Source organism: Macaca fascicularis, chromosome 3 (assembly GCF_037993035.2).
Source record: "Macaca fascicularis isolate 582-1 chromosome 3, T2T-MFA8v1.1".
Lineage (NCBI taxonomy): Eukaryota > Metazoa > Chordata > Mammalia > Primates > Cercopithecidae > Macaca > Macaca fascicularis.
In genome coordinates this window covers 86,826,544-86,840,436 of record NC_088377.1, presented here as the reverse complement: position 1 = coordinate 86,840,436, position 13,893 = coordinate 86,826,544, and the positions used below count along the sequence as shown (strand labels likewise).

At 42.8% G+C, this 13,893-nt stretch overlaps 1 protein-coding gene across 20 annotated transcripts in view; it reads left to right on the top strand.

Annotated features, from left to right (window-relative positions):
* HECW1 (HECT, C2 and WW domain containing E3 ubiquitin protein ligase 1) overlaps positions 1-13,893 on the top strand; it is a 464,113-nt gene that overhangs the window by 326,218 nt on the left and 124,002 nt on the right. For all 20 annotated transcript variants that reach the window (XM_065542077.1, XM_074035183.1, XM_074035186.1 and 17 more), the window contains one exon: positions 9,973-10,115. In XM_065542077.1, the coding sequence (XP_065398149.1) occupies positions 9,973-10,115 (143 nt within the window). The remainder of the gene's footprint in view (positions 1-9,972; positions 10,116-13,893) is intronic.

Here is a 13,893-nt window from a genome sequence, read left to right as displayed (position 1 = left end):
GACCATCTCAGAATTCTCTCTACCACATTTATTATCCTTCAGTGCCAACCTGTGTAGGTGGCCACACCCCACACCAGATGAAGAGTCACTTTGCCTCCTCTTCAGAGAAGTCCATCACTATAATATAATCCTTAGATTTTCTGCCAAAACAATAACTGGTATGAGTTGGGCTTTGAGTGTGCCATCTAGCATGCATAAAGGAGTATATTTAAGCTGACCCACAACCTTGGATTGTATTCCATTTTTGCAGTATCATTATCCAGTTACCACAGGAAGTTGCCATTCATTCATTTCCTCATTTATCATTGTGCTCAGTTCGTCGCGTGTGGTTTCTGTGTACGAAGCTTTTCTGTGTTTCAGAGATATAACTTTATTGGCAATTGTAAGAGAGAAGCTGAAGACAGGGACACCAGTTAAGAAGTTATTATAGGACAAGCAATGACGAGACCCACACCTAGACCAGTGGCAGTGGAAGTAAAGAGAAAAGAATGGACTCTGGGGTGAGGAAGAAAATTTAGACTCACTGACTGATTGGGCTCCTGAAGGTTGACCAAGGGTTGATCAAGGTTGACCAAGATATGCAGATGAGGAGCATCATGGATGATGACAGTTTACCAACAAAGCACGTGCAGAAGGCAAAGTTAGAATAATAGCTCTTTTCTTCCTTCCGTGTTCTGGGTACTTTAAAGTAGGCACAAGAAGATCAGTTAACATTGCTTATGATCACACAGCAGATTTTGTTCTTAGTTTCCAGTCTGTTCATCCAATCCTATGCTTTCTTTATAGGTGTTTAAGTGAATCATCTCCAGAAGTAAAAGATTGGAGATATACATATGGATATAAATATAGATATGGATACAGATATAGACAGAATACATATATGTGTAATATGTGTATGTGTATATGTATATATATATAAGTATGTACAGATATATAATATGCAAATATATAATATACACACTCTTATATATAATATACAATTATATACATATTACCTATTTAAACACACACACAGAGATCTTACTTCCCATTCTCCCAAGTTACAACTAAATATTGGCCTAATTTGCCATAGCAGTACCTATAAATAAAAATATTATTATTCTATTTTGTGGCTGAGGATTCTCATATGGAGAGAGATGGTGAAGGCTTGACAAAAATACAGCTTATTGGCCAGGCGCGGTAGCTCAAGCCTGTAATCCCAGCACTTTGGGAGGCCAAGACGGGCAGATCACAAGGTCAGGAGATCGAGACCGTCCTGGCTAACACAGTGAAACCCCGTCTCTACTAAAAAATACAAAACTAGCCGGGCGAGGTGGCAGGCGCCTGTGGTCCCAGCTACTCGGGAGGCTGAGGCAGGAGAATGGCATAAACCCAGGAGGCGGAGCTTGCAGTGAGCTGAGATCCGGCCACTGCACTCCAGCCTGGGCAACAGAGCGAGACTCCGTTTCAAAAAAAAAAAAAAAAAAGAAAAGAAAATCCAGCTTATTTGCTCTTATGCAAATATTTCAAGAAGAAATATAAACTTTCCATATATGTATATATGCAGATTCCCTGCAGTTAGGCTTACGTCTCAGCAGTATGGTCAGTATGGTCTCTGGCATTTCCTTCCTAGGATAGAGTCAAACCACACACTACTGGGAGGGGCAGATCTTCTCCCATGACCAGACTCCAAGGGCACCACTTCTTAATCTAAAACGCTGTTATGTTGCTCGCGAGATGGGGGAAGAATGCTCCTGATTCAATTCCTGCTCTACTAATGGAGTTGTCTATCATTGTCCTTGACTTTAGACAGCACTATTTTTGAATGTCATTTTTAAACCTAATGACTAGTGCCACCTGAATTGAAAGTCACATACATCGCAAGGTTCTAAGGAAAAGTAGCTGTAGTTCACATGCTCCATTTGCTTCTTTCCTGTTCTTTCTCCTCCAGGGAGAACTTTTACACAGAAAGCACCAAGCTCAGTCCATTTAATTCCCATTAGTAATAAATAATGGTGTTGGCTGAATGGTACCAGGCAGCCTCTTGTGAATGAAACCTGTGTTTCATTTCCCCCGTTTATATCTGGCTGCAAGAGAGGAGAGACAAAGCTAGATGCCAGTCTAACCGATGTCGTGACTTATATCACACAATTAAGACCACCCTTCCTCCACATGGTGAGGTGTCTAATCTCCACTTCTGATTGGTATTCCTGCCTGACTCTTGAATATCCTCTACCCCTTCAAACTTCACACAACCCAAATCAAATTAACTTTCCTTACCAGTTTTCCATCCTTAACCTTTCCTGAATTTCATAAATGTATGAGTGTGCATAAATGAATCATTCTACCTTTGTTCTCACAGACTGGAGTCATCTTTTCTCATACCTCTCCCTAAATGAAAATACCAAGTGAAAATACTTTCTAACTCACGTCTGAAATTTCTCACGAAGTTTTCTCCTTTTTGATTATAGCATCACCCTCACATCCATATTCTTAATCATCTTAGCTACATTGAGGCAATAATGGGTCCCCACTATTTACTCTGCCACAGCCAGTAAAACTCTTTCTACCCATGGCACAATCTTCCCTTTGTATTATCAACAATAAAAGCAGATCAAGTTAGGAAAAATTGCTAAGTTTATTGTCACACAAAAAGTACAGATTACAATCTGGGAGACTTCAAACCAAGTGGTAAGAAGCTCCACTAAGCAGTTACAACATAAAGCATAAAGGAGGAAGTATTTTGAATTTTTTCATGATTGGCTGTTATACATTATCATTTTTCTTTTCAAGCAAAACAGAGCTGTTTAAGACGATTTGTCTATAGCTGGCTGGTTTAATTTCGCTGAATCTTGTGGAGAAGGATGTTAAAGCTTACATTTTGTGTTTGTAATTAGAAAGAACCTTTCAGGGAAATTAAGATGACAAGTTTGGGTTACATGGTAATGGGCAGTTGGCCTTGGGGTATATCTAGACTGTGGCCTCTATTTTTATTTTTCTTTATTATGATGATGATGATTATTACTATTATTGAGATGGAGTCTTGCTCTGTCCCCCAGGCTGGAGTGCAGTGGCCTGATCTTGGCTCACTGCAAACTCCGCCTCCTGGGTTCAAATGATTCTCCTCCCTCAGCCTCCTGAGTAGCTGGGATTACAGGCGCCCACCACCACACCTGGCTGATTTTTGTATTTTTAGTAGAGACGGGGTTTTACCATGCTGGCCAGACTAGTCTCAAACTCCTGACCTCAAGCATTCCTTCCACCTCGGCCTCCCAAAGTGCTGGGATTACAGGCATGAGCCACCATGCCCAGCCCCATTTTTATTTTTCTTTAACAATGCCCAAGACCTACAATTCTCCAGATGATCAAGGTCGACATGAATGACTCATAGTTTCCTTAACCACTGCAATCTCTTTGACCTTCAATTCCATTCACCACGAGCCATCCATTCCTGCACTTATACCCTAGATCTTGTTAAAATATCACAAGCCCTCCAGCCCTGTACAGTCTTCTATCCTTCCATACCCACGCCCCCATTTCCATCATTCTGTTCCTTCATTGCTTTGGGACACACATTCAGCCCCTCTCTGCATTCCTAGCTATGTTACTATGTTCCCACATGCTCTCAATCTTGGGAATCCAGGCTTGGGAATTTGTGACCTCTTCCTCCCCCACGTGCCATAACTCTCACTGACATTTAACCAGTCCACACTCTGCCACCCTTTTCTCCTTGCCTGCTAGTCTTCCCCCGACCCCAACTTTGCGCTTACCTTACCTGATCTGCCTCCTCCAGGCCTGACCCATCTATGGGCCACCCCTCAGCACTGCCACAGTGACTTCTCTACACTGCAGATCTGAGTATATCATTTGCATGGTGCAGATCCTTCAGTTGCTCCCAGATGCCTTCAGGATAAGTCCAAGCTCTGGCCAGGAGGCTGTTCATGGTCTGGATTCTACTTATCTATTCAGTTTCATCCACAACCAGATCCTTCAATATGACCCAGATGTAGTAAGCCACTTTCAGTTCCCCAAGGGACTCATGTACTCTGTGAACTTCAGCCCTGCCCATGGCACCCCTCTACCTGGAATGTTCCTCCCACCCCTTCTTCATCCCACCGATACTTGCTCTTTTGTTTGTTTGTTTGAGACGGAGTCGCGCTCTGTCACCCAGGCTGGAGTGCAGTGGCACGATCTTGGCTCACTGCAACCTCCACCACCCGGGTTCAAGCAATTTTCCTCTAAAAGTAGCTGGGATTACAGGCGCCTCCCAAGTAGCTGGGATTACAGATGCCTGCCACCATGCCTGACTACTTTTTGTAATTATTAGTAGAGACAGGGTTTCGCCATCATGGCCAGGCTGGTCTTGAACTCTCAACCTCGTGATCCACCCGCCTTGGCCTTCCAAAGTGCTGGGATTACAGGCGTGAGCCACTGCACCTGGCCAATTGTTTATTTTTTAAGACTCAGTTAAAGCATTATTTTCTCTGGGAAATCATCTCTACCTGTCCACTGTGCTGGGCCTTTGGGAAGCCTTACTATAGTATCTTCTGCTTTGTCATTGTCTGCCTGCAGTGTAACACTCTGAAGTCTAGAGTTGGAGGCTTTGGCCCCAGCACTCCAGCACAGAAGGGTGGTAGCTGTGTCCCAGCACCCAGCTCAGAGCCAGTGCCCAACAAATGTTTATGAATGAATGGAAACAACTTTCCCCCCTTTATTTACCAACATTCTCCTAATCTCTGCCTAAATTGCTCATTATGCAACTGCTACCAGTTTACTTAATTGCCAATTAAATATTTCCTTTAGTTAGTTACCCAGTTTTAATTTCATTAAGTTCAATTTATAAAAGTTCTGTTTTAGAGGCGATCTACCTCAGATCTTTTCTGAAGCAAAATGGAATATAATAAGTTAAGCATCGTACTTCTATAAATGGCCTATTGAGTAAACAACACAAATAAAATAAATAATATCCTCCTATATTGCAGCACCAGCCCTAATATCTCTCTGGAAGATTGAATATGATAGGAGCACATCAGTGGTTTTCAACAAGGGTGATTTTGTTTCCCCAAAGGACATGAGGCAATGACTGGAGACATTTTTGGCTGTCATATCTAGGCGGGTGTCACTGGCATCTAATGGGTAGAGATCCACTTCCATCCACTGCCATTAATAAGAATGCCAACAAAAAACAAGCTATTAAACTCAGGCTTGAAGAATGCTTTACAGATCATTGGACTAAATATTGAGGCCACAGAGGATGATTTAGATTTGGTGTAAGAAATATTTTCCTAACTGTAACACTATTTGATATTAAAATAGATTATTACTGAGAGAACAGTAGTTCTCCACCCAGTTGCACAGTGGAGTCACCTGGGAACCTTTAAACACTACCAGTGTCCCGCTCTCTCAAGGGAGTCTAATATAGTCAAGAGTGGGACCCAGTAATGGGTACTATTGTGGAAGCTTCCAGATTATTCTGAGAACCAAGGCTAAGACCCACTGGTCAAAGAAAAAGTAAGAATCCCAACACCTGCACTTAAACAAAAGAAAGCTTTACTTTTAGCCAGAAGGGCCCTTGACCCTGTAGGAATACTATATGCATCATGCTTGCTCATAGTGGCCCCAGCGGTGGGCCTTGTACAGCTGTCTTCCTGGTGTTGCTGCTCAGTTGGAAAGATCTGACAGTTGAGTCCTAAAGTGAAGCCAAGAAAGAGAATTCAGACTCTGATGAAGAAATGACCTAAGGAACTTTCTTTTCTGACCGGAGTGTCAATAGTCTTTTGTTTAGGACAGTTTCATGGCTTGTGAGGAGGTGAGGAGCCATTTATTCACTGGTTGGCCCAAGCATGTGTCACAGTTGCTCTGAAAAGCTCAGATCACAAGGTAAAGGACAAAGATGGAAAATAGCCAGACATCAGACCCCCAAGGATGCCCAGGATTGGCTTTGTCATTTCCACTCTGGCTTTCTTTCACCAGTGAGGTAAGATGCAAGGAGATAAAATTCCCAAACCAGCAGAGGGCTCAGGGCAACAATATATACTTTAAAAAAAAAAAAACCTTTTGCAGATATAGTTCACAAATTTGTCCTTTAACCAAGAAGTGGCCGTTTCTCTGGAAACAAAGAGTGGGCATTAGTAATAGGATAATCATAGCTTTTGTCTGCATGCTAAGCATTTGAAATAAGCCTATAGATTACTACAGACAGCCGTATAGGATTACTGGTCATTAAGAGCCAGCTGAAATGAGTTAGTAAACTTAAGAAAGTTCAATAACCAGAGAATCAAAAGGAGAAGGTGATAGTAAATCATGGGGCAGGTGGGGTCTGGAAAGAATAGGAATGGAGAGGGAAGAAACTTGGTCTAACATGGCGTGGGCCTTCTTTTCCCATTCTACAGGTGAAAATGCTGAGGTTTGGAGTGATTGTGAATGACAGAGTCCAAAACTTGGATGTGCAGAGCTAGGAATAAAACTGAGTTTACCTCACTCCAAAGTTTCTCCTTCGGAGCCTTGAAGTAAAGGCCAAGTCAGGGTAGCCAGGTGAAATCCATGATACTGGCTTGAGGCCCATGGGTGCAGGTAGCTTGTCCACAAACAGACAGACTTTTACATTTTCAGGACTACTCACTAGTTCTTAACAGAACCTGACCTAGCTGGGGGTCTACATGGACTCCAGTAACCACGGCATGGAGACAAGGGCCTCGTGGGGAGAGAGGTCGGTGTCTGGGATGAAGGGGTGGGTGTGTGAAGAGAGTTTAAGAAGAGAGTTGTGGAGGGAGGAAAGAACCCAGAAGCTCCCACTAAGTTTAATAATACATTTTGATAAGTTAACTTCAGTGTCCCATGTAGGCTACTGTGGGTAGAAATAGTCTCATTTTAATAAAGGTGATTATGTTTTTCCTTGTGAAAATAATAGGTGCTCATTATAGAAAGCGTGGAAAATACAGAAAAAGGAAATGGGGGAAAATATATTCTTACTTGGTAAAACAACTGTTATAAAATCTGTTGTAATTTTTTCCAGTCTTCTTTTATTCATACAATTCATATTATTGTGATCATGAATTGTATTTGTCCTGATTTTGTTACTTAACACTGTAAAACAAGCATTTTCCATCTCATTAGCATTTAGTGTTACATGTAATTATACATATTTATATATAAATTATTATAATTTAGAAAAGTATAAACTATTATTTGTGCATGTCACAATGTACCTAACCTATTGTTGGGCATTTAGATTAGAAGATATATTATAATACACTCCAGAATGGAATAACTGGACCAAAGATATAGAAGTTTTAAGGACCTGAGACAATCAGCAGGGCTGGATTCTCACTTAGGAAGGCCTTTTTAGAGTAGTACCTATTCCTGGGTTTGATCCTCAAACTTGACATGCCCATAATTCAGTTTTCTTAGTACTGGGAATGATTAGTTCTTAGGAGTTATATAGGAGTTAACTAAAACTAATTTATAATGGCAATCAGATGTACCTCATGGTTACTGTGGAACTCATTAGCACTGTTTGTCAAATATTTCTTCGGTCCATCTCCCAGGTACTCTATAGGATTATACTTCCTGCTCCCTGAGGGTGGCTGGGGCCTGTGTCTAGTTCTGAGGAGCTGTGTTTGGAAGTGAATACTTATTTGCAGGGGGAGCTCTTTTTGCCTCTGTCATTGTAACTGACAATGCTTCAGAGGGTGGCTGCCCCATCAGCCCACAGTGAGAATGTGAGCAAGAAATACAACTTGAAGCCCCTGAGACCTGGAAGTTGGCTGTTAGTGCAGCATGCCCCAGCTCATCCTGACTGCCACAAAGAAGATACTTACGTTAGCATGCCCAACATATTTAATCTCTGTAAATAGAAATCAACTAACGTTAAAAGATTGCTAGGCTGGGCGTGGTGGCTCACACCTATAATCCCAGCACTTTGGGAGGCCGAGGCAGGCGGATCATGAGGTCAGGAGATCAAGACCATCCTGGCTAACACGGTGAAACCCCATCTCTACTAAAAATACAAAAAATTAGCCGGGCGTGGTGGCGGGTGCCTGTAGCACTCGAGAGGCTGAGGCAGGAGAATGGCATGAACCCAGGAGGTGGAGCTTGCAGTGAGCCGAGATCGTGCCACTGCACTCCAGCCTGGGTGAGAGAGGTAGACTTTGTCTCAAAAAAAAAAAAAAAAAAAAAAGGTTGCTGTTAAGATTCATCAGAATAAAAGAAAATATGTATTTATTTCAGGTGTTTCACAGCCTTTGATCAAGGCGACTGTAACATTCAATGTTAATTAAGACTTCTCCTCCCAAGTAGTTTGGGCTGGCCAATGCCAACCTTTACCTTCTGGTGTCTCCTTTTTACACTTGTAATTTTCACGCGCATCAGTGTGAAGAGACCACCAAACAGGCTTTGTGTGAGCAATAAAGCTTTTTAATTACCTGGGTGCAGGTGGACTGAGTCTGAAAAGAGAGTCAGCGAAGGGAGATAGGGGTGGGGCCGTTTTATAGGATTTGGGTAGGTAGTGAAAAATTATAGTCAAAGGGGGTTGTTCTCTGGCGGGCAGGGGTGGGGGTCACAAGGTGCTCAATGGGGGAGCTTCTGAGCCAGGAGAAGGAATTTCACAAGGTAACGTCATCAGTTAAGGCAGGAACAGGCCATTTTCACTTCTTTTGTGATTTTTCAGTTACTTCAGGCCATCTGGATGTATATGTGCAGGTGATGGGGGATATGATGGCTTAGCTTGGGCTCAGAGGCCTGACATTAATATTGACCAAGCCAACTTCTGATGGTCACAGTCTTCCTTTAATTGTTACTGTTTTATTTTAAAAGTCACACCATACACTATTTAACAAATGAATACTTTTTAAAATTTTTGTGTATATTGTTTTGAGATGGAGTCTCACTCTGTCATCCAGGCTGGAGTCCAGTAGTGCAATCTCAGCTCACTGCAACCTCCACGTCCCAGGTTCAAGCAATTCACCTGCCTCAGTCTCCCAAAGTAGGTGGGATTATAGGTGCCCACCACCACACCCAGTTAACAAATGAATACTTTAGAATCAAATTAAGTAAAATGTAAAAGACCTGCTTTCTCCCTCCCCTACCAGCCCACTTCCTGGAGTTCAGTTTGGAGCGTCTCCCTCTAGACGTTTTCTCTGCAGTTCAAAGTACAAATGGAATCCTACTCTTTGTATTCTTCTGCACTTTGCTTTATCACTTCATTTCTCAGGTGTCTTTTCATGTTGGTGCATGTTGATTCACCCCTTTCTTTTTAACGATGGAAGAGTTCTCAGTTTCAAAGATTTATCAGCCTTCACTTAACCAGTTTCCTCTTTGTAAACAGTTTTGTGTTTTTCCTCAGTCTTCTGCTATTGTTAGTAATGCTCCAATAAACATCCCTGTTAAATGTATCTTTTGCACACTTGCGCAAGTTAATCCAGAAGGAAATCCCTAAAAATATAATTCTAGGTTGAAGGGATTTGCAGTTTAAATGCCAGTAAATATTGCCAGTTCCCTTCCCAAAGGTCAAATTAATTTGCATTCCCACCAAAACAGTGTGAGAATTCTTGTCTCTTCCCCCTCTCAAGGATACAGGGTATTACCAAACTTCTAGAAATCTCTTCCATCATAATCATGAAAAGCTATATTGCATTGTTGATTTAAAGTACATTTTCTTAATTACAGGTGAGTTTGTGCTTGTTCTTTCTTTAAGTATGATAATACCTTTAATCAAGTATGGTGAGGCTTTGGTGGCATTCTTTCTCTTTAAAGTGTGCTGATTTTACTGTTTGAATCTCAAAGAATAAGCCTGTTTTTAAGCCCTGAGGAAGCATCTTGTCGCTGCCCCTCATTTACTGAATAAACAGGGTTCACAGCATTTCTAAGACCCTTTATATATATGTATATTATAGCTGGGGTGTTTTACAGTGACAGCATCAAGGCAGATGGACTGGGAATTGGCCAGCCCTCCAACCTCTCAGTTAATTGATGTGACATATTCTTTCATTGCAGCAATTCAGTTTTGTGTCCTTGCCCACTGACGTGCTGGAAATTGAGGTGAAGGACAAGTTTGCCAAGAGCCGTCCCATCATCAAGCGTTTCTTGGGAAAGCTGTCGATGCCCGTTCAAAGACTCCTGGAGAGACACGCCATAGGGTAAACCTGTGACTGAGATCTTACTATCACTAGGTTCCCACCAACAGGCCGTGCCCAAAGGTGGCCTGTAGGCTGCAATAGTATAGTCTCACAGAGAGTCAAAATGTTATCATTATATTTCCTTGGCTTTTCCTACTAATTATGTTGCTTGAGCCAACATAAGTGTTTGTTCGATTAAACAAACCCTTCCCTTTCCACTTGATGGTGTAACACTGGTTACTTACCCAAGAGAGTAAAGAATCCTATTAAAACTATTAAACAGGCCGGGCGCGGTGGCTCACGCCTGTAATCCCAGCGCTTTGGGAGGCTGAGGCGGGCGGATCACAAGGTCAGGAGATCGAGACCACGGTGAAACCCCGTCTCTACTAAAAATACAAAAAATTAGCCGGGCGTGGTTGTGGGCGCCTGTAGTCCCAGCTACTCGGGAGGCTGAGGCAGGAGAATGGCGTGAACCCGGGAGGCGGAGCTTGCAGTGAGCCGAGATCGCGCCACTGCACTCCAGCCTGGGCGACAGAGCGAGACTCCGTCTCAAAAAAAAAAAAAAAAAAACTATTAAACAGTATTAAAAGAAGCCGTCAATGGGACATTTTTCTGTACAGGTAGAAACTCAAGTTTGTTTTACTATGAAGAATATTTTTTCATTCATATATCAGTCTGGTATGTAAGATTTAATCATGTGTGACATTTCCGTAACAAGATGAAATACTGGGTAACTACGGTAGAGTGTCTTACTTAGAGGACACTAGTATCTGCACATGCTAGATAACATGGATGAGAATTTGAAAGCATGATTCTTACGGAATGACAGCAGTTAAGATGCTCACAGAATTCAATTGCATATGAGAATGGGTTTCGGTTTTGTCTCTTACACATTCATGTCCACTCATGGTTCTCATTAAAGTGGACTATGACCAGATAACAGCCCTATATATAATCTATATTTCTTTAAGTAACAGGGACTACATTTGAAAACACGAAATAAAGCTTTCTATTGATAAATATATACTTATATACAATGTAACTCTTACAAAGATAGCAAAAGAATGAGAAAAATATGCAGAATTTCCAAGTATCTTAATTTAAAGTTCTTTGGACTATCAGAAGGACTTTGGAATCACTGATAATTATCACAAAGACATTTATTAATAATTGGAACTTTATGGTGTGCAGGCAGCGGAGTGCACAGAGGCCTGCCACGAACTCTCCAGCCAAAGGGAGCTGAGTTTATGGAGCTGCAGTCACATATCACATGCAGTGTTTGCACTTGTCATTCATGGTTGTGAGGATTAAACAGGCAAAAAGTGTACATAAAGAACTTAACATGGTCACTGGCACATAGTAGGAACACAAAAGAAAATGGTATTCCTTGTGATCTTTTTTATTTCATTTAGTCCTCATAATGCTTCTGTGACAGCATTATCACCATTCCTCCACGAGGAAACAAGGCTTCAAAAGGATCAATAATTATGTAAACCCAAGGCTTGTGGGTAGCAGAGATCCAGCCGGAGGTCCGACTCTTACCTGTGTCTCTCCAAAGCCCGAGGGCCATCCCTGCACTACAGGCTTCTCTCCGGGTTCCTGGGACTGATTCTCTGGTTTATTGTGGGCCACGCTTTTCATTTCTCTCCTTCTCTGCCCTACTGGCTGCTCTCACAGCTGTTAGCACCTCTGCCAGGGGGTGGGCTGGAGAACAAAAACAGGGGCTGTGTGGAATTCTTTCTACCCCAGCACCTAGTGCACCGCCGCCCAGCATGCATTAGATATCAATTTGTACCTATGGAACAGAACTTCTCTCTCCAGCTCGCTGCAGCCGCAGAGCCCCTCTGCCCTCCCGTGCTGAGTTCTCTCCTAAGTCCAAGCTGCCGGCTCCTATCTTCTTGGCACTGTCCCGCTCTCCCAGCCTCCCACTGTGGAAAGGCACATCCCCAGCTGAAAGCAAGTTTCTGAGGTGGAAAAGGGTGTCCCCGACCAGAAGAAGGTTAGCTATGATTTTCCCAGTGTTCTTGCCACCCAGGGAAATGGAGAGCACAGATCGAGCGTGATTGAGCTTACACCTCTCCAAGAGGCGGCAACAGCAAGCCATGGAGGTGTTTCTCCTCCCACCCTCTTTGATGGGATGACAGACCGCCCTCTGGTGGCGGGGCAGAGCAGCTCCTCCTCCAAAGCCTTCTGCTTCCACAGCCCCTGGGGACCACTTCTGTAGTGCTGCCCCTTCCGGAGGTGTCCCACCGTGGGTAGGAGCAGAGTGTTGGGGTGATGGCCATGGAAGCAGTGGCCATGCAGCCTGAGCTATGGCAGAACCCCAGAGTGCACCCATAACAAAAGTGAATCCACTTTGCACCGCAGCTTCCCTCTGCCCTCAGCACATGCACTCCCCATAAAGCCCCCTGCATCGATGGCTTCTGAAACATTTGGCTCCACCTGTACCGGCTCCCTCCCTGCCCTGAGATACTTGCACCTTTCCCCCCGGGCACACACGCACTCTGATTTCCAATCCTACCTCGATTCCTTGGCCTGTAAAATCCCAGGCTTCAGTTGGCTCTCTGCCTCTAACTCTAACCGTCTCACCTTGGCATTGAAGTGTCACTGTCTGCCTTGAACCATTATTTAGTGGTCCTACCTTATGCCCCCAGCTGGACATAAGCTATTTAAAGGCAGGGGCGATGTATAAAATGCTTTGTATCAACTGCAGCACTTTTCACGTGGCAGGGGCTCAAAAAATATTTGTTGAGTGAGTGAAAAGCAAAAAAAAGAAAAGCCCGGAAAGTAAATGCAAAGCATAATAAATGTAATTTTTGTGCCATTGTCTGATTGTCTTTAGGCCTCCCCTGATTTCAATTAAGTTTTGGGTTCGGGATGTCTTTGTTATGGTCGTAATAGATGTACTTCATAATATTGACCAAAGGCTCTTTCTAAATAGACAAAATACTGAGGTTCCTCCTATTTTTTTCTACATATAATGCTTTACTTAATGGACTTCTGAGGAACTCCAAACACTAAATCATGGCCTATCAAAGAACAATTTTAAGTCAGGGGCTTGTTATTTATCTCATAATGCCAGTGTTTTCTAGAAAGAAACATTAAAACACTATTAGCCAGTGATTTATCTTTTTATTTTCATGTCACAAACTAATAAATGGAATAAATACAGAGTCATCTGAATAACAACTGGTTTGGGGCTATGTGTTTGTTACTACTGTGTACCCTGGGTTTGTTAACTCCTGAATATCCTAAGGTGGTCACTCTTCCTATTTAGGCCAAGTTAAGGGGCAATTTACTCTGCTGAAGCTGTATTGTTAATGAAAATATAATAGCAAAGTTTCAGGTTGATTGCCTCTAGAAAGTTTTCTTTTTATAATTAAGAAATTGCTTTGAGGGGGTGGAGGGGATGGCACGAAAGTCCAGGGTGGAGACTCGGGGTCCCTACATGTGGAGCCCTGTGGTTGTTGTTAAGTGGAAGTCTCAAGTCAGAGAACCCAACCCACAAGTCTTGCTCTGCTTCATCCTGGAGCAGGTGCCATTCTGTAGCGCCCACAGACTCTCCAGTAACCATGACAGCATCCTTTCTTAGACATTACATATATACCACAAGATATGTATCTGCTGGCACTGTCCATCGTTGAAGACATATTTGGAAAATGGCAATCTGCACAGGAAAAGCAGACCAAGGACATCCGTGTCTTTTTTTATTCTCTCTCTCTCTCTTTTAGAACACAGGTTGGCAAACTTTTTTGTACAGGGCCAGGTAGTAAATATTTTAGGCTTTGCGAGGCCCACA